The 25,428-nt window shown below is 37.7% G+C and overlaps 1 protein-coding gene across 12 annotated transcripts in view; it reads right to left on the reverse strand.

Annotated features, from left to right (window-relative positions):
* Positions 1-4,973: 4,973 nt before the first annotated feature.
* Positions 4,974-25,428, reverse strand: part of ITGB8 (integrin subunit beta 8) — a 48,517-nt gene continuing 28,062 nt past the window's right edge. For 11 of the 12 annotated variants that reach the window (XM_064675542.1, XM_064675535.1, XM_064675527.1 and 8 more), the window contains 8 exons: positions 21,126-21,221; positions 20,942-21,031; positions 18,203-18,337; positions 14,837-15,242; positions 13,574-13,799; positions 11,913-12,016; positions 10,659-10,822; positions 4,974-10,565 (listed from right to left, as the gene is read on the reverse strand). In XM_064675542.1, the coding sequence (XP_064531612.1) occupies positions 10,443-10,565; positions 10,659-10,822; positions 11,913-12,016; positions 13,574-13,799; positions 14,837-15,242; positions 18,203-18,337; positions 20,942-21,031; positions 21,126-21,221 (1,344 nt within the window). In that variant the 3' untranslated portion in view covers positions 4,974-10,442. The remainder of the gene's footprint in view (positions 10,566-10,658; positions 10,823-11,912; positions 12,017-13,573; positions 13,800-14,836; positions 15,243-18,202; positions 18,338-20,941; positions 21,032-21,125; positions 21,222-25,428) is intronic. The other variant, XM_064675476.1, reaches the window with a different exon arrangement.

Genomic DNA, 25,428 nt, shown 5'->3' on the forward strand with positions numbered 1-25,428 from the left:
GGAAGCAAAGTATCTGAAAAATATCATTTCAAGGGAGATCTCAAAAATATTTGAATAAAAAAAAAAGGTACTTCAAGAAAGTCCCTTAGAATCAGCAAGATTACAAGTATGCTGTACTGGTGGCTTCAGAGGTAGCTGTGTATAAATTGACTGTAAATCTTATATCCAATAAAACTTCAATAACCCAGGTGTTGTAATCATATCAAAATTCTAATACCGTCTTCTTTGCCAGAGCTTGCTGAAGAATAATTCCCTTATCTCACTGGCTCAAAGGACATTGCAGACTTCACTTTGTTGGCAAGTACCTGCATTGGCCAAGGGAAGCAGAAGGAACTGGGCAAGGACTGAGGGAGTAAAATTTGGCAAGGTAAAACCACTTGAATTCCATAGGAACTAGGTCACCAAATGCATCAAATAGCTTAAATAATAGCAATTAGACTCTGTAGAACACTTTCCTTTGAGACACTTCAAGTGATGTTGACAGCCATTCGTTAAATTTTCATTCCCCACTAAAACAAAACAACCTCCCCCAAACAAAACAAACAAAAAAGCAAACAAAAAATGTAACTGAGTACATAAACACACTTGACAAAAAGCCAGCTAATTAGACAAGCAAAATTCTTGGCTAGTACAGGAATTTACAATAAATTATACATTGCATTATGGTCAGGTAGTTCAAATCCAAGCTATTTTTTTTTGGTGAATGAAGAGGGGAGAAATAGAAAATGTAAGAGTACTCCACAATATTTGCTAGCATAAATTCTTTGCGACCCAAGAGGAAACATCAGTAAGACAATAAATGAAGCTCCTTATATTTTGGCTTGCCAAACAGGTTCTGTAAAAGAATGGTTTTTTTCAAAGAAGGCATGTACCATATTACATTAACGTTCCTAATTTGTTATATATCTGGTATAAAAGGGACCTTATGGACTTGATATTCAAAGTTGATCAGTATGTTCACTCCTAACATAGTCTTCTGCTGAACCAGAAGAGTCCAGCAATTTCACAGAATTGAACCTGGGACAAACTTGTTGAAAACAGTTTGTTTGCTTTTTGGCCTGGAAATTAATCTACTTGGTTTTTATTTTATACGGAACGAAAGACCTTCAATCTGTCATATGGTAATAAATCTTCCCTCTGAGAAATTTGGGTTTGCAAAATGATCTGACATATTATCTTTTCTTTCTTTGGGCCCAATGATTTTCTCTTAAAAAATCAAGATCTTACTTTCAAAGGCATGAGGAACAAACTCACTAAAGAAACATTAATTTATTATTTTTAACATCATGATTAGGACTTATTTATGAATTAAAAATCCTTGTGTAAGCTGCCGTGTATGTCTTCCATGTTTTAGGTTTAATGTGTTAGGCAGCAGCCAAAAAAGATAAAAGCACAAAGAATCCAGGAGAAGAAGACTAGGATACATGTCAAGTCACAGTTTCAATATGACAGCAGCCTAGGCATTAACAGAAACTGGGATATATACAGGAATTTTAAAAGGAAGATCCTGCTATGCATATGAAATTAGGGAAGGAATCTCATTTTAAATATATACAAAAAAGGTATGTGAGACTATGTCCATATATAGACTGACAGGCTGTTTAGCAATCAGAGATGGACTTCTTGAAGTTGAGGGAAAGTTAATTTGGATGGAATATGCAGACACACAAACACACGAAATTATACAGAAAGAAATATTTCCAAATGATAAAATCATCATCAGAATGGGGATACTGGAAGGGGAATGTGTCTCTGGGTTTTGTATGTTGCATACACCTTGCAAAAGCTGTGATTTAAAGCTTAAAGCAGGATAATTTCTGTGGGTATCTGAGGACTAGCTAGTTCACCAAGAAACAGCCATAACTTTTTAACACTGGAAAGGAGCAGAGCAATGGGATTGTATCTGACCAAGTTCAGAGATGCTCTGCCTAGTTTTGCACTACAGACTTTAATTTGCTCTTGTCTGTCCAAGAATAAAAAACCTTTTCTCACCAGCTGTTTCCTGATGAAGCCCTCTGATTCAGTGTCTGCAATTTTCAAAGAAGGCATGGCTAAAGCTCAGTTTAGATACAGAAAGATGTACAAGAAGCTGAGAAAGACAGGAAATATTTATTTTAGCTGTTGGTTGTTTTTTTTTTTTTCTGTGGGAGCCTGGGTGCAGCTGCACAATGATTCAAGGACAGAAACCAACCTTAAACATTCCTGAAGACAAGGATAACCTACAGAGCACCATGTTTAAGTTGTAGAAGTCTTTGAAATTCCTGATTTGTCTAGAGCAGAGTAAAGCAAAAGTGTGTCTATAAATACCGTAAAAAACCCATCCACTGTAACATCCCCTGTTTCCTCAGCAGTTCAACCATGTGTCTTACAGCCTCAGTGATGCTTTCAGAATGGAGGTGTTAAGGCTATGGTCAAAGGCTAAAGAGTCAGAAGGGGGTTTGTGGGAAAGGCTTCTCCTGTGAGCAGTTTTGACAGCAAAGGAACCCCACTCAAAAACAGGTCCTGGGCTCTCCAGATTGCTCAGGCATAAACAAGAGGCTTAGGATGAGGCTTAGAGCCCCCAAAGGGGGACTTGGCAAGCTGCAGAACTGAAAGAAATACATCACATGCACTGATTTCAATAAGTATATGTGACATAACTTGGCATTACTATGCTTTTGTGGTTAATCATTTAGTTTTATCAGCTTGCATACACATCATCTTTATTAAACAGTAACCATCCTTCATGAATCATGCAGTTCAAGGCCAAGAAAATAATCAGAGACCACGCTCTGTGCTGAGGAGATAGAATGGTTTGCAAAAAAAGGAAAATACTGCTTTCTGCCATCCATCACAGTTTCCCTGGAATGAAGAGCCAGATGATAATGCTGGGGCCTCTTTAGAGCTAATAAATCAGACTGTCAGCCTGTGTCTAGTTAATCTGAATTCTGTACAGTCCAATCCAACCTGGACCACTCCAAGACTCCCAAGCAGAAGATGAGGAGCCAGAAGCCCCTACACCACAGTGACAACACCTGTGGTCTAATCAAAGGGTCACACCATTTGGGCTGTTGTAAAACTAGATATTTATTTAATTCATACAATACATTAAACTGTTTGGTTTTAAACCCAGGGTATCAGGAATGTATTTCCAAGGTTCTTGTCTTTGTAGTTGACCTGAAAGCAAAAGAAACCACCCTCTTTTCAGATTAACTTCTTACTAATCAAAATCAGTCTGTAAACAAAGTTTTTACTCTTAATTCTGATCATCATCTTTTGGTTGTCATCATGCATATTCAGATCTTCACTCAAGTCAACTGTCCCTAATGTCATCCTCTCTGAGTAGTGGATCAAATTCTGCACCTACCACAAAAGGAATCATGTAGGCAGAGAAATTATGTAATAAAATGCACCTACATGACTGGTGTCAAAAAAGTGGCTGAAATAAGGATCTCTTTCCTTCTCTGGCTTTAGAGGCTGTAACTTAGATTTCTTTCCCCTTTGAAGAGTCTGAGCAGCAAGTCTTTTCCTTGTCATTGGCATCTGCAACAAAGTAGCAGTTGCATTACATTAGAAACAAATTAGGGCACTATTGTGCCCTTGCTGACAACTTCGTAGATATGGATAAAAATTGGCTAAATAAAATGCTACTAATGTCAAAAACCCTAATTGTCATTATCTGGATATTTATGATATATGGGCATGACTTAATTGATGGATTTCAGGATATAGGAAGAAAGAAATAAAGACTTTATACAAATCACTATCATTCCACAACATGCAGGATATGCAACACAACTGAGGGCCACAATCACTGTCTATAGGAGACTTAACTGTCAACAAAACCTCAGTTTCAAGATTACTATCAAATGGCAAAATGATGGTCTATGGCTCTGGCTCAAGTTGTACGCTTGAATTATATGCCTGAAATTCATATCTAGGTTTATGTTTACTGAAGAGCTTTCAAGGAAAATGGGTATTTCTTTTTGTAGGAGTGGTTGCATGTGCTTGCTCTGTGTGTCACTGAAGGCTGACGACTACTGCATTGTGAAAGGAAATTTCTCAGACTGACCCTCATCAGGCGTATATTGGAATGATGTTATTTATTGGAATGATGTTATTTGCTTTGATGAAAGAAGCAACAAAGATTAACATCCTTGTGATATTTACGTATTTTTTTCTAATTTCGATGTACACCTTTTCGTTGGTTTTTCTATTTTATTGCTAAGTCATGGACACTAAGTTACGTAATGACTGAGTACACATCAGTTGTCACTTGATTCTAGCTCTGTCTCGCATTCCTAGAGCAAAAGCTGGATCATGTTAGAAGCATGGACAGATAGTTTTACCTGTGATGTCTGACAGGTGTCTTAGTGCCACAGATATTTCTTACTGAGGCATCATGGCAAATTTTGAATGTCCTTTCACAGAGCATGTCTAAAGTCCTTTTCAGGAAAGATTTCATGGCGCTCTGCATAGCAAATACCATGACTGATTCTGCTCAGGAACAGAATGTGTGTCACCTTCCCCACCTAGTGATGCATTTTCACCAGTACTCATAAAGTGACCTAAACCTGCAGAGAGTGGCATACGTGAAGCGTTACAGAGAGATTTACCCATTTCCAGAAAGCCTGTTCCTCTACCACCCAGCAGAGCAAAGCTGAAGAAAGGCTATCACAACCACCTATTTATCTAGAGATTATGTTTATACAAGAGGTATCTTCTTGTCCCCTACAATGTACTAACATCTCCTGGTGCATTCATGTTCCAGTTGGGTTGGGCAAGGTAAACCAGCTCCACCTCCAAACTGATAAGTGCTGTTGTGATCCTTCCTACCTTCTCAAAGTTCATTCTGAGCATGCATCCCCTGTTTGCCTACATCTGATAAACACAGTATTCTTTATATTTTATTATTCTGGGCACAGTATTACAAGGAGGTGAACACCTCTTCCTTTACTTATCACAGACACATCAAACACATGAAAATATCCACATGGATTAAATATTGATTTTATTTTTTAGAGAGCAAGTACAATGATGTTGCATTAAAATAATGCTATGTCATAGTTGTTACAGCTCTGATAGAAAAATAAACATCTCAATATACTACAGTGTCAACTCAGTAATAAATACCAAAATAGAAGTTAGTAGTCAACTGAAATTAATAAAACAACTATAAAAGTATACTATTTTAAATAATAAAATATTCAGTATATTTCCAGACAAACAAAAGTAGTGATTTAAAAGTATCATTTAAAATGTAAAACGAACAGTAAGAAGTTATAAAATTTAAAACCTCTTCCCTTACTAATATTCTCTATGCATAAAATCTAGAGGAACATTATTTATCTTTATATACTTTTTTTTACAAAAGGTAGCATATGTTAAATAGAAAGTTAAAAACTGTAGTATTATTATTAGCTGTGACACAATTGCTAAATAAGACACTTTAAAGTAGCATTATTTTTGAAGCAGCAGTAGGCAAGAGCGAAGATGTTAGCATGGTGAATTCATCCAACACTAATGCCTCTCCAAAAGACTCTTTCAACATCTTCCTTCAAAATACAACTGAAACAGCCCAAACACAATATAGCTATCAGAATGAAATGTTAGATTTAGACAGAAGTCATTAATTTAAGAAATGCCAGACAATTCTTTTTTAATAAGTAGGTACCTTTTTCTTTAAAAGTGTGTACAGAAAAGGAAAGAAAGAGAACATGCAATCCAGAGCAGCACTTCTAAAGCCTAAGAATCTAGTAATTTTGAGGGGGGGAAGCGTTATGTTTTTTTACCACAGACAGGCCAACCATTCTGAGCTGGCTTGCTCTCAGTGAAACCCCACTGATTTGTCTCACTATAGAGATGCATTCCTACTGGTTAATTTTAACCTTTTTTCCCTGCTCTCCATGCATTTCAATTCTCAGAGATGGCTCTCTGAGAATTGAGATGGCTCTCAATGAGATCCCAGAGATGTCTGTGCATCAGAGCAGCCTCAAGATATAATTAAAAAGTAGTGTTCTTCTTAACAACAGCTTCATTTCTGCTTTCCCCTCTCTTGCAAATGGACAGCTGGAACACTGGCACCACTCATCACTCACAGTCAGAGCAGAGTTAGGTGTCACCCAGCACTGACTCAGCACAAATACCTCTGTGAGAAGTGCCCTTTACAGCTACAGCTTACACTCCTTAAGGTTGACTGGTGGAGATCCAAGGGCTGGTGGAAAGACAATGGGCAGGTGCCCAAAGACTCTCCAGAAGCTTTAATGGAGATCTGCAGCATTCAAGTTTCCAGGCGATCCCTTGCTATGTGACGTGTAAGCATTTTGGATGAATAAAGATGGGAAATGTCTGCAGCGTTATGGTTCAGATTGCATATTATGCAGTTCCAGTGTGTGGACAAGTGCCTAGGACGCAAACCTAGGACAACATCTCTGCCAAGTCAACCTACTTTGAAGAGATTTCCTGCCCTGACAAAAGGAGAAGGGAGGTCTTGGAGCATCATCTCTGTAGGGACGCTGTAGGAAACCCCAGCATTGTACCTACTGAGATTGCCGTCCCTCTTCAAGTCCCTGCACAGGCAGCCATGCCCTTGCATCTCTCTGCCCTGGGCATTTCCAGACCTTAGGTTTAGTTTTAGGACTGAGGGTTGCTTGAAGCTGTTTCATACATTCACTCCCATGGTTTGCAAAACATGTACATTTAGGTATGCACACTAAGCAGGAAACAAATATTATATATGATCACACTGGGAAAATAATATTTTTCTGTGGCAGTATGAAGAATGCTTTACATAGCAGGTTTTCATGACATCATAGAGAGGAAAAAATAAATCCAGTTGAGAATAACGGATAAAATGTAAACTATGCCCATACGAACATCCTTCCTTTTAAAGGTTCACTTTTAACATTCCTTGCAAATGTAAGGGAATTTCAGCTGGGCACAATGAAAATTCCTTGCATACCATGTGCACGTTTTCTGGATGAAACAGCTATTTTCCCACACATTTCTTCAGCAATCTTATTAGTGTACTCATGATGCTTGGAAATAACCATTTCATAGCTTTCCTCATTTTACAGTACTTAAAAACATCTGAAGTAAAATGCATGCTTTTTAATTGCATAAACATGGAATTTCTGAAATGTTAGGCAAATAACCAGTCAAAGGTAAAAAAAGGGAGATTAGCATTTGAAACTTATACATATGTATTTTAACATTAACATTTATGGTGTAAAAAGTCGTGCACATGCTCTGGGAGTAAATCCAAAAACAATTCCCAAAACAAATGATGAGATACAACAGTATCTGCTGGTACATATTTGGTTATAGGCACGCAGTAGAATTATTTGACTTTCTTTTAATTTTTTGAAGGAGCCTAGTATAAGAAATTTTATTTGAGTAGTTTGGAATGTTCTATTCTGAGGTTAGATATTCTCCCCCTATTTTTATGAGCATCTTTGCACACAATACATTGAAAACTAATGTGAACTAATTTGTCTTTAATATCTCCCATATTAAGCACTATAGGAAGCAGAGTCCTTCTGCAATCACTGAAGAAATTCCTTGTGAATTACAGGCTGCTTTCTCATTTAAGGTCATGTGCTGAGGGAACACAACTCCCTAAATAGTGAGGCTTTTGTTGAGCTATTCATCTCCTGCAGCAGCTCTTCTGAAAAACATGGTCAAAGGCAGAGGGAAACAAGTACCAAGCAAAGCCAGAGTTTCTCATGGATAGATTCCATCCCTAGAAACAAAGCCTCCTCCCAAGAATCCTGCTCTGTATAAGCTCCCCACGGGCCTTCTAAAAGCCTTGACCTGTCACATTAGCAGCAGCTTATTCTCTTTCACCAGCCTCCTCCACAATACAGTAAAACCATGAGGGAGATGCAAAACAGCTTTTTATTCTTCTTCTTTTTTTTTTTTTCTTAAAAAACTCTTTTTTTTTAATGTACATTTTTTAATCTCAAGACAGCAAGCTGCTTACAGTGCAATTGGTCCCGTGAGCCTGCTCTATTTGACCAGAGCATTTTAAACATTCAGGCAGGTGTCTGATAAGGAAATACTGGCCGTGCCCCTTCACAGGCAGCACCACAATGCCAACCAAGTGCTACAGAAGAAAAGCAGTAGCAGTGTGATGTGTCTGGAAGATGGGTGTTACAGCTCAAATTTTCTTCCATCGAGAACTCAGCTCTGTTGTCCCCTACCCACACAATTTAAGTCCCTCTAGCAGTGAAAAGGAATTCCTAAAAAAAAAAAAATAGTTATCACTTCAGTAAATGCTTTAATAAATGCTTTAAAGCATTATGGTGGGAAAATATCACTGAGCATTGAATTTTTTTTGTTTTGTTAAGTGAAAGAGACAACCAGAGACTGTTTGCTACTCACAAATAGTCATGAATTGTGATAAGGGTAATAGCAGGTAAAGCTTTATCAATCTTTTATCTTTATCCCACTGAAACCAATTTTTTGGAATCTGCTAATTTACACAGAAGGAAAATGGTCCTACATGTTTTAAAAGAAAACGAAAGTTTAAGGTATACTTGATAGATTACAGAATTAATCTATAACTAAAATTCTACAATTAAGCTATTACTAAAAGTCAGGGTCAGTGTAAGGAAATAGTCTTTTCTTTAAACTTTTACCTTTATGGTGGAAAGCTCAGGGCCTCCTTTGGAGATTGCTTTAGAAACATTTAATAGTCCAGTTTACAGGTTTCAAAAAAACACCCAATCCCTAAGGTCTAGAGCTTTTATGACTAATGAAAAGGCCAATGTCTTTATATTGTTTTTCTCAATCCCACTTGATCAATTACTCAAGAAACTGAACACTCACATAACACTTATCACTTGTTCTGCATCCTGCCTTCTTTTCACACGCATACTCCTCAGATTTTAGTGGGAATTTACAGAAGAAATACGGAATAGGAAATATATACTAATGTTTAAAAAACTGCACATAAGGATGTCCTGCTTGTTTTCTGTAACTCTTCTCTATGACAAATACAGACCAATATTTCATATTAGCAATAAATGTTGCTAAAATGATACGCTGTCTTCTGAGATGATTTTTTTTTTTGCCAGTAAGATTTTAGAGCATTAGAGGTTGATCAGACTTCTGTGGGGTTTCGGCAGCATAGGGTTAGTAATCAGACTGACACTTCCAACTAGCATATAACACAATGGTCTTCTACCATTACAGTCAGTTTCAGGGGTAAAAAAAATGCTTCTGTGTGACCTTGTAGCTCACATTCTTCTCTCAGATAAGCTTATATTGGTCCCACCATATTTAGAAGAGCTTTGCCCATTTCTGAAGGCAGAATTTGATCCCATATGTATGAAGTCAATTAATGTGTTCCCTTGAGAAAAAGACTCATATTTTCCTCACCTTCTAAATTGCAGGTTCTTTTCCACATCACACTGGACACATTTCTCAAGGCACAGTCACAAAAATCAATCACAAAACTCGACCCCATCAACTAATTTACATAAAGAAAAAGAGCAAGTGTAAAATCAGACATTCCTGACATCATACAAAAAGATCAAAGCCTTTATTTGGCAAAACACTGACATGTAGCTAGCAAACCAAACACAGCTCTGGTGTAATTCATCTACTTGCAACAGGGTTCATGCTGCTGACTCCAAAGGTGAAGTCAGTCAACAGTGATCATCATGTAGACTATGCTGTTGGACAGAGAAACTCTCTTTTTCTGTAGCCACTCAGTTTTCAAATACCTTAAATTTTGTACAAAAGGGTTTTTTATGTTAAAACAAGTAAAAAAGCTAAAAATTACTCTTTATCAGATATAAATTATCTTTAAGTGACATCATTCATATAAAAAACTATACATATAATTTACCTGTGTGTGCATGCTGTGTGTATACACACACAACTATAGACCCACACCAGTAACTAAATACTTATTTAATCCAGTCATTTTTATGAGGAAAAGCTAAGATGCTAAAGCAGACAAATCAGTGGAATTTATCAACTGAGAGAACTATAAAAGTACCATTTACTCTATTTAAGAGCATTTTAATAGTTTCATCTATTGCTATAATATACAGCAATATTAATATTTCAGTCACAGCTTTTGTCCATTCCCACAGAGCACATCAGTACTAGCTACATGTAGAGTGAGATCAGTGCTTTGTCAGACCAGTTCATATCTACATTCTAGGCCATAACTAAATAAATTAGAATATGCTAAAGTGCTACATCAACACTAATGTTTCTGAACAGTAGTAACGCACATTTCTCTTTCAAAAAAACCTAAAAAAATACAGCAGCTATAGTTTCAAACATAATCACATAACGTGAGTCCGTTTACAGATCACTTAGTTACAGTATTCAACAAAATGCACAAAACAAAACCATATGGCAACAGTCACGATTCCCACAGAGTACAAAAGGTAACTTTTTAAAAGTCGATCATGATGGAAATAGAATTTGCAGAAAACACACAGTCTTCAGAATTCACACTTGAAAGTTTCGTTTAATCGCAACTTGCTGATGTCGATATTTATTTCCTCTGGTTTGTCACGTCTGTATGTTACTGTTCTTGTGCAAACTGTAGGCAAAAACATCTTATCCTTGAAGGAGAAGATATAATTTTTATCAGCAATTAGCTAAATTTTATATGCAAGAAAAAGATTACTGAACATGATAGCTCTGAAATAAATTACCTTCTTTGTTGCAGATACTCTGTAATCAGATGAAGACTTGACTTTATTGCTACTCCCCTGCAGAATGATCTGCCTGATGATAAGGACAACAAGCAACCCGATCAGAAAGGTAACTATAAAGATTATGGAAAAGACTCTAAAGTAGCTTCGTCCAGAGAAACATTCTGCAACAAAAGGAAAACATAAGGGTAAAGCCTAATGCAGGGAGCAGACACATCCCTCTAACACAGGTATATCTACCACTGCATAGCAACGTCGCATAAATGTAACACGAGCCTGATAAAAATTGAGGGAAAATCACTTAGGGGAAATTAAGAGGAAAAGTTGACATATGTAGGCTTTTTAAAGTGGGGCATATCAAGAAAGGCAATTCAGATTAAGATCCATTGTAAAAAACTGGTGAAACTATTATTCCTTTAATCTACAGAATTAAGACTCAGGCTTCCTCCATAAATTCTCTGTAGACGAGTGAGTTTATAGCTGAAATAGAGAGGATGAAATGTTAAAGATGTTTGGGGTGAAGAGAATTTAATCTTCAGAAAATGACAGTGAAGATCACTGTTGAAATATGAAAGATATTATTGAATCCTTGTCCAGTATTGTCCTCACAGGTAAACTTTTCTCACATGGTAAGCTTTCCTTAATTAATACTAAAGTTATGAGAAGAATATTCACAGTTAGTTTTCTCATTTATGAACTGTAGGATATAAAGATGTACATAAATGTGAAGTGACATTTACCTACATTTTTGTTGCTGCGTGGAGTGATTAAGCTTTATGAGATTTTATTTACAAAAAAAAATTATTCTTCCACAGCCCTCATAACTGCAGTTTTTTATACTTGAAAGGAATATTCAAACATTACTGAACTTGAGGTAAGCATTCTACTTCTTTTTCCCTTGTTTCTGGTAATGTCAAATAATATAAGCATATCCAAAGTAATAAAACATACAGATGCCATAACATATTTTTATAAATATTTCTTTAAGCATTGCTCAGGCAGGATTCATCTTTATTAGATGTGACTTCTCAAGGAGCTGGGAAATCTGATTTAGCAATGCTTGAAATCATATTTCCTGTTATTATTTATCTTTTACTTTCCCTGAAGCTATGAATGAGTTTTCTCTTTTTCCTGCCTTCTTTGTTATTGTAATAATATGACACACTTGAAAGACATTCTAACAGTGGTGAATTCAATTAGTAATCCCAATATAGTTTAATCTTTTATTAAAATTACCTAGAAAATGTCTCATACCTGAAGTATGGTCAACATAATGCAGTAGGTAAGCGCATGAGGTTGTGCACTGGTCAAGTATTGCTTGAGATGTATTATTAGAATGATGGCAGTGAACACAGTTCCTGTAAAATAAAAATATAATTGAAAACTTATGTCTTTCTCTGCACTCCCTTTAAAGAGACTGTATCAACAGGCTGACATATTATTGCTTGCACATAATGCTTTCCTCTTGTTAGTAAAAACATTGCGACATTTTTTTTTTTTCTGAAATGTGATACCTCTCTCAGTGTTTTATCTCTCTGATGCTTCTCAGAACCAACTAGTCAGAAGCTGTAAAGTAACACGTCTTTGGCTTTGAGCCACCTTCATCTGGTCCCTGCTCTACCCTTTGTGATGCAAGTTTGTCACAGGGTGTAGCTAAGGGTCTACCACCCTTTCTTCAGCTTTCAGCTTCCAGTTCAGTCCTAGTCTTTCCTTATAAATCAGACTCATTGGGATGCACGCTGGAATTGAAGAGTAGAGACAGCTTTGTTCATAATTTTTGGATGCTATGTTAAGACAAAGCCAAGTAAGTTTGCAATGCTGGGCAGTTCAGAGAGACAGCAGCACAGTGGGAGGCAGTGCTTTCAGTCTTGCCATCTTCATTGTATAGCCTTGCAGAAGATGGATATCACATGAGACCCTGAAAAAGCCCTGGCTGAATTTTTAACAAAGGTATGCCATCTTCTGAATTTATTAAAGTCATACATTTCACAGTGATTTTGAACAAGTGGAAGCCAGAAAGGCTAACTGCATTTTATTTAGTGAAATCTTAGCATTCACCTTTTCGGACATGATCAAGCTTGGCTCTCCAGCATTTCCTTCAAAGAGCTATAATTCAAATTAATACAAATAAACAATGATTCTGTTTTGAGCACAATGCCCTTTCCAATGAAAGGCTGATCTTTCACCTTCTGCACCACAGTGAGATGCAGAACATTATGTGCTGACAAGTGGGTGTAGAAAAGCTGTGCCCAAGGCCTTCGTTCACCCTCTATGCCAGGACCATGCAGTGTGCCACTGAGAGCTTGATCTAGCTTCTCTCCTCCTGGGGTTGCTCATTTCAACCTCCACACTGTCCCCTCCTTTATACAGGTAAGGAAAAATGACATGCTTTAAGACTAGCATGGCAAAGACTAAGTGTTTTAAAACTCAGTAACGAAGAATGTTGGTCTCTGGGTAAGATGAGCTCTGCTCTGCTGACCAATGGCAATGACAATACACAGCTTCTTCAACTGAGAAGCACAAGGAGTGTGCAAAAACATATCTGGAAAATATTACTGGACTTTGTGGAATTCAGATGTAGGATCTAGTGTCCATTTCTAGAACTCCAAATTCATGGGTTTTATTTCCTACCCAGATTTCATATGAAGATCGATATTTTAATAAAACTATGAAAAAATATAGTTTTTTGGCTTCTGAAAGCTGGCAGTTGGACACAGACTGGTGAACATAGATGTGGACATGCAATTCCCTTAATTTCCAGTATGAATCCCTCAGCTACAGAGAGAAAAGTATAAATTGTTTCAATTTACTACAGCCTAAATATCTAAGAAATGTCACATCTAGCCAAGCAGAAATATTTCTCCATGTTTCACCATTAGAGAGATAAAAAGTCAAGTCTAGCACAAGAAACATACCAGTTTTCTTCACAGGCTTTGTTACAAGTAGGGCAATATTCACACAAACGGCCAAAGCTTCTTGCATCTGTGCACTCACACTTTCCACATACGCATTTTCCTCTTCCACTGCAAATCTGGCCCTTTGAATTCAGGCAGTGCTTTGCTGATTGTGATGAGCACTCACAACGATCACCTTCCCAGCCAGCAAAGCATTTGCATTTACCACCTTCACATTCACCATTACCTACAACATCAGAGAGTCTTGAGTCATATGCTTTTATGAAAACATAGAAAATCAATTTTTAGATGCATACATTTGTTCACTGGTGCTTTACATTAAACAAAGCTAATTTAGACCTTGACTTTCTACTTAGTTTTTAAGTTAATATCTTGGGCTGAAATTACCAGCACGATATATATTTATGGATGCTGGTTGTTGTTAAGTTAAGCAAAAGTTACGACCATGATGTCATCCTAAAACCTTTTACTAAAAATTTTCCCTCTTGTCTTGGATGAAAGGAGTGGGGATTAGAAATTACACAATGACTTCAACATAGTCTTCAGGCAAACTCTAAAACATCCCACTGCTCAGCCATGGCCCTAGGCAGCAAGTTCCCCTTGTGGTACCCTGGGACAGGACTCCATCACAGGTGACAGTCTCCAACACGTCTTGGACAAGTATCTCCCGTCTCCTCTGCCAAACAGGGCACCACATCTCAGGCTATAGAAACTTATGAGTAAGACAGGTCTGCTTATGGTTAAGAAACAGCAAATTTGCAAAGTGGGTTGGGAACACTGCTGGCATTTATATCAGTATTTGAAATCAAGTGTCACTGTATCTCTCCCAGGACTGATTTAGGGTGTTGGAAAATCAGAATCTCATCTGGAAGCTATGATGCTTTCCTAATCTCTCAGTATCTCATATTCCCATTAGACTGAAATGTATCAACTTGCTTTCTGAAATAATGTTACTGTTTTGTTTGAGATATCAGTATCATTACTTATAAAAAAGTTTGTGATTTAAGTATCAAAATAGCTAAATATAGAAAGAAATCAATGTATCCCCTAAAAAGCAGGGATGAATTTAGGAGACAGTGCATATCTCTGTGGTGAAGAAAGCCCAGGAGTGTAAATTCCAACCACGATGTTCAGGACATTTCCCACACTAATTCTGCACAAACAATTCTCATACTTGACAGCCTTATACCATTGTTTTCATGTACATTAGCCTCAGAAAACAAAACAAAACAAGAAAATATAGCCATAAACTCTGCAGCTTACCAGAACATAAGCTTCCCTGGTGATACGGGCAGGAAAAGTCATCCATTTCACAGTACTTGCCATACACCTTGCCTAGCTTGTTTTTGTAGCAGAAACATTTTCCATCTATGCAATTTCCTTGACCACTGCAGATAGGTTGGTCCTGATGTTGCCTGCACCTCTCTGAAGGAAGTGTGTCTTCTCTGTTAGAGCTACAGTTATTGTCACTGCAGTGGGACTGTTTGCTATCAGAAGTTTCATCAGCCCATACTCTTTTGTGGTTTGTACTGTCTCCATATTGGCAGGCACAGCTTCGCTGCACATTAACAACAGCGGTTTCATTGAAACCAATAGGCTTAAGTATGGCATATTTTCTCCCTCCAGTTGTATGACATCCTTGCATTGTAACTGATACATTGAAAAGTACCTAAGAAGAAATAAAGACAGATTTTATATTTTTATTATTTCCTTGTTTAAGTTTGCTTTAAATTTTTAACACATAAATAAAGCAGAATCTCAGATTGTATATGAATGTGCACTAGTTAATAATAGCAAAGTACACACTGGTCATTTGTCAAAAATGATATTTTAGTAATGGGAGGCATCACAAATACAGTCAAAATCCTAACAATAGAAGATTGATAGCAGTCTACTTTTCAAATTAAGATAGCATAATTGCAAAAGACAAGTTTAATACAAGTTCAATGGACACAGAATCACCATCATCATCCTCCTGCTATTATTTAATGTGTAAATTCTGTTATATCATACTCTAATGAGAATTGGAACTAGACTGAGCAAGACAATAAACAAACAAAAACAGAGATACCCTTCATAAAAAAAATCTATAATGAAAGTTCTTCTGCTGAAATGGTCATGGACAGAGAAACCACACAGGTTTTTTTGGATGGCCCTATCTACTCCTACTAAAACACAGAAACTGGCTCACACCCTAGCACCAAATTATTTTTTGCAGTTTCTACAATGGAGATGGAGAAGGAGAGTCTTCCTGCTCTTGCTGTGGTCCTGGGTAGATCAAGTTCTGCTTCAGAGTGGACCCAGTGCCTAGCTCCTGGCCATGTCATGGCCATCACCACCATGCTCCAGGTCCTCATCCCAGCAGTGCCCACTGCAGCAGCAGCTCCCATGGCTTTCCAGAATCCTGGCATAGGACCCCGGATCATTTTGGTGGTTAGATGACTGCCACAGAGTTTGCATCAAACACCACCAAAACTCTTTGACAGCTCTGACATATGTGATACTTCCACTGTATACCAATCTTCTATTTCTCAATTGTTTTTTGGTTTTTGACCAGTAGGCCTATGACATGGTATTCTCTCTAAGGTTATAAATTTGTTCAGCCTACTGATGGAAAACAACTCTTTCTTGCCTCGTCACAGAGAAAATATAACCAAGAAGAAGAGGTAAAAAAGTAACCCAAGAGAAGCAAATATCTCTACTCTTTACCACCAAAAATTTCCAAATAAAAAAAAGAGAAACCCTGAGAAACTGATTACATACGAGGTTGAAACTACCCGCAAAGACTAAGGCCATTCATCTCTCGTCACTGTCTCTCCCTCCCACTGCGCCCCCACACGAGAACAGCCGAGCCCCTGAGGACAATGGTGGCTTTGTGGCGAGTGGGGCTGCGGCTGCCTACACGGACAACAGGAGAAGAATGCTGTGCAGAAGCATGCACTTAATGTCATATCGAGGGGGCACACAGGCTTTATCTCACCCTTTGCTTTTCTTCTTGTTTCTCAAATGCACCACTACACACATAACCCCCCTCAGTTGCCTACGCTCTCCATGCATGGGATTTCTTCCCTTCGGTTACAGGACAAAAGTGTGGCTGTGGAGAAAATAATTCATACAGCAGGTGCGTATCACACAGGGAGGACAGGATGCAGCTAGGGAATGCTTTTTATTCAACACAGCGCCCTGCTAGAAAACATCATCTTCATGTTCAACACAGTACTGGAGGAATGGCAGGGAGAGGGGAGGGAAGGACAAATCCTGTCTTGCATATTAGTAGTGAAATATGACGAGTCTGAACAGAGCACTAGAAAGATTATACCTGTTGAGACTAAATAATTACAACATCATGAACACTGACACTCACTAATAGCCAAGGTTAGTTTTGCATCCCCAAGAGGCCACGTGATTATTCCAGAATATAATACACTTTGTGTTTTGGTAAGAAAGGGAAGGAAGAAGGATTAGACAATGAAAGGAATGTGAGAATTAAGGAAAAGCATTTTGCCTGTAAACAAATACTGAAAGAAGGATTTATGGTAAAAATAAATTAATCTCTTAAGGATGGTTCATTTTCAACAGCAGTAGAGGTTTAGGACCACATGCAATCTTTTACAATCAACTGGCTTGGCTTTTTATTAAAAAGAAACAGATATAAATATTTTTCTTTTCATTAAACAGAACAAATTCCAGTCCTATTTCTTATGACATGCACAGGGAACAACACTGGAGAAAAGATGACTTAAGCAGAAAAACATAGCAAATCTCCCATAAGCTGTAGAAGTTAATCAGCAGCATGCAGACAAAATTCAGAAGAGCATAAAATACATTAAAATATACATTACAATTCACACATTTCAGCTACTGAATTGTTTTTCTATTTCTACACACAGATGTAAGTACAATCACACCAGCTGAGACATATGTACACGTCAAGCAGGAAAGAACTCCTTGACCCTGCCCTCCAGAAAACAGAGACCTTTTCCTGGCAAGCTAAAGGAATTACTCCAGTGGTCCAAGCAATTAAATAAATATGTCGAGGCACAGAGAAGTTTTTCTGGGAAGAAAACCATGTTCTTTACATTAGCCAGACATCTTCCCCTGCATTTTCATGGTGCATGATGCTCCGTTTCACTCAGTAGGTGGCACCAATCCAAATGGGAATAAAAATTTTATTAATTTGATTTATAAAATAAACTAATTATCCACAACCTTGACCGTGCATGAAGACTACTAAAGCAAGAAGAGAGAAAGCTTGTGTCTAGTACAGACCCAAGGAACACAAATTCCAGTGATTCTTTTTCACCGGGTGATTATCTTTCAACCTCTTTACGTACAGATTTCACCACAATGACCATGGTTGGTTGTGCCCAGTGGAGGACAAAGAAGGAGAGTTTTAACGGACGTTAGCTTTCAAGAAAAGCTTTGAGCCTTAGTTCCATGGGATTAGTGAGAATTAAAATAAGATTCAGGACAAATAAACCCAGAGAATAATAGAGAGTCTGTGATCATTAATCACATAAATCCATTTTCAGTTTAAGTAAATCCCTAGAAGATTTCACACCATTGAAACCCAACCAAACAGAAAAATAAGTATTCCAGTTCCTTGAAGAATGAAAACTATCAACATACTTCTTTATCATACCCCACATTTTTACATCCTTCCATGCCTGTTTTTTCACTTCCATCAGGACAGATTGCAGTGATATTGAAATTAAGACCTTGGATTTGGTTATCCACTTGAAGTTTCACTTCAGAGATTAGTTTCTGTAACCAGAAAACAAGTTTTAGTCACATTGCCTCTCAAAATATAATGTACATTAGTGACTACCACCAAGTATGGCTACTATGTCTGACTAAAAATGAAGAAAGCTTGTCTGTGTGAATAAAGGAATGAATTAAAGCATTGTTTCCTGTATAAAGACCCGATTACATTCCAAATATACACAAGCAGTGAACTGGCAATTCTGATAAAGAGGATTAGGTTTTGCAGATAAAAATGTTTTCAGCTTTTCTAAAATGGTTTTGCGACTGTATTTTTCTCAATTTGAAAATCTATTCTAACAACTGTGTGCAACAAAAACTGCTTGTTGTGTGAGTCTACACTGACTTTTAGCCATACATCTAAAATACAACTGTAAACATATATACAACTATTGTTACCCAACAGAAGAGGTTCCTAATTGATGTGACACGACTTTATAAACTTCTGATATTTTGCATCTGTCTTGGAAAAGCTTTCTCTGAACAAACCTTACAGTGATCTAAAGGCTACTGGGATTATTCTTACTGATTTATTTGGGTCAGCTAAGACCACATAAGTCAACAACTGGGTGATTCCCATTAGGGCATTTTGCAATAAAAAATAATGAAAAAGCCACCTACTTTGTATCTTGCATTTACTACATGCTCTAAAATCCTGCTTCCTTCCAAGAAGGAGTATTGCTTCTTGACCTTTTAAAAATTTATTACAGCTCTTACAAACTTATGAGCTGAAAATTGCACAAAGAGATTTTTTAAATTTGTGCCATATTACTCTTAAAAAATTAGTTTATGTGATATTTTTACTGCTATAAATGGAAATGTAATTACATTAATCTGAACATGTTTATCTTAGTAACTTTTTGAAAATTAGTGACTCATCTTTGGCCTTATAGCCAGGGATTTTCAGCAAGGGTTTTCCATAACTAAGCCTAAGGTTTCCCTGCCTAGAAAAAGAGTACAGGAGGCCCACTGCCATCGAATATCAACACTAAATTTATTTTCTTATCTAAGTCCTTTTTCTTTCAAAAAAGCAATACATTCAAGTCCTGTTCACCATGCGTTTGTATATTACAAGCCCCTAAAACTATGATAAAATTCTCAAACTGTCAAATACAATGAAGTTTAGGATGAGAAGGAAGACACTGTCTAAAAAATGAAAGTAAGGCAAGAGCAAACTGGGAGAGGCTGAACCAGGAAAGTCCCTCCGAAGTCCTATTGAACTAAATCGCTACTTTGTAAATTTTTATTTCCTCTCCTTGAATGTTTGCCTTGCACCGAGTAAGAACCATGTTGCAATTTAGGATGGACAGTGTAAAAGTGCCATACAAAAGGACTAAAATCTTCAGATTTTTTTGCCAGTAACTTCCTGCAAACCTCCATATTTAACATGAGATTTCTCGACCTTATAAGAGGAAGCACAATATCAGTGAGAACATCTCGGCAATTTTACTACACCTAATCTCCTCTGCTTTTGAATGTCTTTGCCTTCTGCCTTTCCAGCATGACAGTGAGAAAAACGTGTGCAAAAGCACTCTGTTGACTAGGAACAGACATGGGGGCTGGCTCTTCATTATAACCCATTTGCTGAAAGCAAACTGCCTGATTTTGATGATTAACTGAGTAAAATGGATAATTTCAGCCTTCCAAATTCGACTAATTAAAAAAAAAAGTGACATGAGGATACACTGCATATAGTTTTGCAGCTGAGTTTTCAACTTTTTGAACCTGCATGTTTGTGCAACTGCACTACTTAACAGCATTCAACCATCTAAACCATCATGATGATCATTTTGATATTGCTCTGTGGGCTCCCTGTGCTCTCGTACATCAAATGTATAGCACTTGGCGTCATTTTCAAAGCTGTTTATGCCTCCTCTTTCCTTCACTATCAAGATGCCTATTTCTTCTTTCAAACTGCCATTCTCTGTCAACCATTTGTGGAAAATGACTTTATGCTCTTTCCCATACTATTACTTTCCCAAACAATTATTTTCAATTGAGTACTCCAGGCAAGTTCACAAAGCAATGTCCATTGTTCTCTCTCAAATCCCTATCAAAACTCTTCTTCAATGCCATGCCTCAAAATGCCAAGTCATTACACTCCTTTGTGCAGTGTAAATATTGTTTTTCACAATATCCACTGTTGCCAAACTACCTTCTCATAAATTCCCATCTGCTGTCTGCTTTTTAAAGATTATTCTGCAAAACCCTCCAGATACTGCACTGTGGTTTTGCTCTGAATTTTCATTGTGCCTAGACAGTGGTGTCTGGTCTGTAACTGAAGATCTAGGGTGCCAAAATTCAAATAAATCAGACATTTCTTTTGAAGTTACATAGCAACAGGTGCAGAGAATCAAAAAGAATATTTAGAAGCACCCTTAGAAAGAAAAAAGCACTAGCTCTTGGCTTTGAGACTCCAACAGCTGGGGAATTTGAGAGCTATGGTGAGATAATGCCACCTATCAACTTGGACACTAAGAAAAGTAGGGAATGTATCCTCATGGACTTTGGATGGAAACCAAGAGCCTGGAAATTGAAGATTCAGGCTATGAAAGGTGAAAAATGTCTGTACAAATATGGCATACACCATTGTCACTGTTGTCATACCTGATAGGCTTCTACCACCAAGTCATTGAGATTTGCTGCTTGTGATTCTATTTGTCTTGCAACAGTACCAGGCAGCAGAGGTAACAGATCCTATGAAACATACAATCATTTATGCATGGTTTTAATTTTTAGTATAAATATTGTGCTTTCAAAATTAGAAAAAGAAATCAGGTTTCTAACCTACTTTATACCAATGAAACTGGCTTCCTTGAACTGCAAAAATAACATTGATGTTATTGTCAATCAATTTTTCAGAGAGCTGCCCAAGAGACGGATGCTCCTGCAACATACAAGAGAAAAGAGAAGACTGCATATTAGTAGGGGAAAACCTTATATTTCACATATGACACATTACAGGGTTCCAAAACCACCCCAATCTTAACTCCTAAATGTAGAGAGAAATGCTAGACCTACATTCAAAACAAGGTGGTCCCATCCGAATAAACAATAAAAAAAAATCATCAAGGCATCAGCCAGGCTTATCTGTCACCAACTATGCAGGTCTGCTGCATAGTGGGAGGACTAACTTACACAGTATTATTTTGTTAGTTTGAGTCTGATGCTTAAGAAATACAGATTTGATGTTGTCCATGGTCCATCTAGAAGATTAACAAGATTCCTAGAAATGACAGATGGGTTCTCAAGCAAAAGTCAGGGAGAAAATACAACATGAAGGACTGAGATGAGGTGTACTTTTGGGAACAGCAAGGAGAGTAATTAAAAAAAGTTTTTTTCTCAGAACTGGATTTTGGCACCAGAGATCATACACATCAGCTAAATGCAGCCACGGGGTCCGGTTCTAGCACTGTCAGTATTCCATAGTTATCTCACTTACAACTGACAGCTCTGTCCTTTGTATGCACAAGACCTGTCTCCAGTCCTCATCATGATGACCTGCAACATTTTCTTAACCACACTTGTGCTTGAAGAAGATGACATAAGTTTCACATCTTTCCTCGTAATGCATTGCTCTATTTGGTGAAGTACCCATGACAGCATTTCCTGTGCCAGTGATCTGCCCTTCTACACTTTTCATTGAGAGATCTGACACGGATTTGAGAACAAGAGGTGCATTGCATCTCTTCATCCAAGGACTGGGGAAGCTCGAAGGTGTCTGTGTGGCCCCAGTGGCCTTTGTACACCTGGATTATGTGACATCTCTCCAGCTCCAGTACTCTAAAACAAACTGTATCTGAAAATCACTGCTTATTAACCATACATAAGTGACTAGTTCTCAAAAAGTAAATTTGACACTTAAAATTCATGACTAAACAGAGAGAGGTGACTGGGGCCTGTAATTCCCCTTACAGAGGTTTCATCTAGACACCTTCACTTACGTCAGTGACTTCAACCTGTTTCCCCCACATACTTCCACTGTCTTTCTCTTCCTGTTATTTTTCACCATCTGCCCCATACTGTCTCTCTCTTGCACAAACACAGTCTGTTTCCCTGCACCATTCTTTTCTCCTTGGATTGCCCCTGTTACTCAAGGCACCCTGCAAGTCAACACCTCTCCTAGCAGTAATCTAAATAGCAAGACAGCTGAGACAAAGTTATGCAAGGGGGCAAAATCCATTTTCCATCATACTGCACCATTATAAAGAGCCTTATACAGAAAGAACAAGGGAGTTTCTTCCAGCGGTTTGATCTTTGCCGGCGTACATGCCTCTCTCAACTTTTCTACCCATTGGTAAGAGATAATATTCCTTAAGATAACTGATAAAAGGCAGATAACACAGCAAAAAACAGGCCTGCTTAGAGCTGAAGAGTGTGCCGTGCTCACTGGAGAAAGAGCATGTATTCCCACCACACAGCAGTCGTGAGTGAACTATAGCATCAGTAGCTTTACTGGCATTTTCAGTAGTCTACAGCACAGTCCTAAGCCCTCCTTCCTTCTCCATGACCACAGAGCTCAGTGGTGGGGCCTCCGTTGTGCTTCACAACCCTACAGGCCACACGCAACGGGCTGGCAGATCATGGATACCCACTGGTTCCAGGACATGGGCGAGCGAAGCCACATGTTCTGCAAATACCTTCCGCTGTAAAGGTGTGAATGACAGGAACAGTATTGAGGGATCATAGATGGTGGCAAAATAAGTCAGTCTTCCTGCTTGACACATGACACTAGACCTGTCTGAACTCCAGCAGAGGCCCCTCAACATCTCTGCAGCTAGTAGCAGAATTCTGGAATCACTGGTATCAGAAGCAGCTTTGTAAGCCTTCATGAAACAAAAACCTATTCAAATGGACCTTACTGAAGTCAAGAGATGACATCCATAGATGTGCAAGAGCTGCAGGAACCAGATCCTCAGATTACCTAGTCTGCTCCCATGTACAGCTGAAGTTTCATCTACTCATGAGTTCTAACTCACCAGACTGTCCAGCTTGGCAAGTAGTATGTTAAAGTCACACTTCGGATAAGAAAGCAATAGTTTCCTTTTATTAGAGAGGAGTTAAAAAAACCCCAAAGCATCAACAGACCCATACTATCTTTTCGATTTTAAGCATGTAAAGAGATGACATAAGGTACCAGAGGTCACTCATGGATCCTCATTTTATTTGCTGTGAAAACCTTGCTATACTTTACGTATTTTTATCTTATTCTTCCCACTACTGCTCAGATGCACGTACTTTCATTTTAGATCATCTTTCTTGTTTCAATTACATCATTCATTTTATTATTTTAACCTACTGTGTTAAACTGAGAAGATAGCTAATGTAGATGTGAAGTATTTCAGACAGGGAGTTAACCAAGCACAGATCTAATTAAAATGGAATAGCTTTCTTTCCTGTCTTATGCTTTTTTTGCTGACCTCTCTGTGACTGCTTAGCAAAAGTTAGAAAGAAACATGCAGAAAAGTGACTAAGTGGAAACATTTCTGATGTAAAGGCTAAGCTTATGGAAATAAATAAAGCACAGTCTTCTAAACTGGCACAAGGAAGAAATAAAATGTGCCAAAATGCTATCTTCTGATGACTACAAAAAGCTAAGAATCAAAGCATGAAAATAATGTGATTAGAGAAGTCTCTTTAATTTACGATAGCCCAACAAAATTGTATTGATAAGGAAAAAACCCCAAAAATATATTTCATATTATGTATTTTCTAAAAGGCTGACAGACTTTCATGATATTTCATTTAAATACCAAATAGTGTTCCCCCCCAATTTATTTGTTCATTTGAAGCTTCTGTATGGATATCTATAAATAAAATAATCACATATACTACAGACGAGAAGAAAAAAAAGTAGGAAAACAGTACACCTTCCCTTACAGACACTACTGTGCTACCATATCAAATCTACTCCAGAAAATAAGCAGTGCTGAGAAAGATTTCCATTATAACCCTTTTCTATTAATCAGTGCATGCCCACATGTGAGCATGCAAGAATTAGCCCATATTGGAAGAAAAAAAAAGGTTATCAGCCAGAAAATACATGGGCCTAAATGTGCCACTACAGATCTAAACATCTTCCAAGGTCATTTAATTTGGGGGGCTACAAAAAAAAAATCATATTTCATAAAATGCATCAATACCAGTAATCATGGAGATTTCTTATTCCACGTGGGATTATAAAATCATGATCTTTCAAACCAGAATCTAGAATATCAGTAAAACACCTTTTTTTTTCAGTCAGCCATCAATCTATCACAGCTTCTTAGATAAAGGTTCATTAATTTTGTCTGTATTTTACCCTAGTGAGTTTCTCCAGTTGTAACGGAAATTCATTTCCGAAGTTCGACAGAAAATAAAAATAGTGTGGGTTTTTTTTTTCTCAAACAGATAATGTCTTTATTACCAAAGGAATGCTGAACATCACAAAAAGATTTGTACCTTTAGCAATTTTTTAATAAGCAGAGCAAAATTACTCTCATTTATAGCCCAGCAACTAGGAGGAAAAAAAAAAAAGAAAAACAGAGTATGCTCTGCTCTTGGAAAGGAAAGTTTTGGGATTATTTGCTTTAAGTAGAATAAGGGAACGGTTTGTTTCTATCCCAAGGACACTGAACAGACTGACTAGAGTGAAATAAAAAATCCTGACATCAGTGAGAGAATATGGATGCAAGAATGTCAGATAATCGGAAATCCAAACAACCTTCCCGTTAGCACACGCTCATCTCCCTCCTCCGCTCTGCAAGGTCCCAAACACCCACCAATTCCCAGAAGCCTCCCATATTTCATGATCACACAACATTCAGCAGCCTCTTCCTGCTGCCCCATCATCCTTGTAAACAACAGTTGCTGGGATTAAATTCAGGTCTAGACTCACACATAGCCCTCACTGACCTCACTAGCACATTGCCGGCTGCAGCTGAATGCAGGCTCTATACTTCAACTAAGTGCAGCTAGCACCAAGAAAAAAGATTGTAGGATGCTCTAATTATACCACAGTTCATATTTCTGCTATCTGGGAATTAAATGGCAATTAAGTAGTGATTCACGTTTCTAAAAGAAACAATTAATATTTATTTAAGAAAATAACCAGA

The sequence above is a fragment of the Pseudopipra pipra genome, chromosome 1 (genome assembly GCF_036250125.1).
Source record: "Pseudopipra pipra isolate bDixPip1 chromosome 1, bDixPip1.hap1, whole genome shotgun sequence".
In the NCBI taxonomy this organism is placed as follows: domain Eukaryota; kingdom Metazoa; phylum Chordata; class Aves; order Passeriformes; family Pipridae; genus Pseudopipra; species Pseudopipra pipra.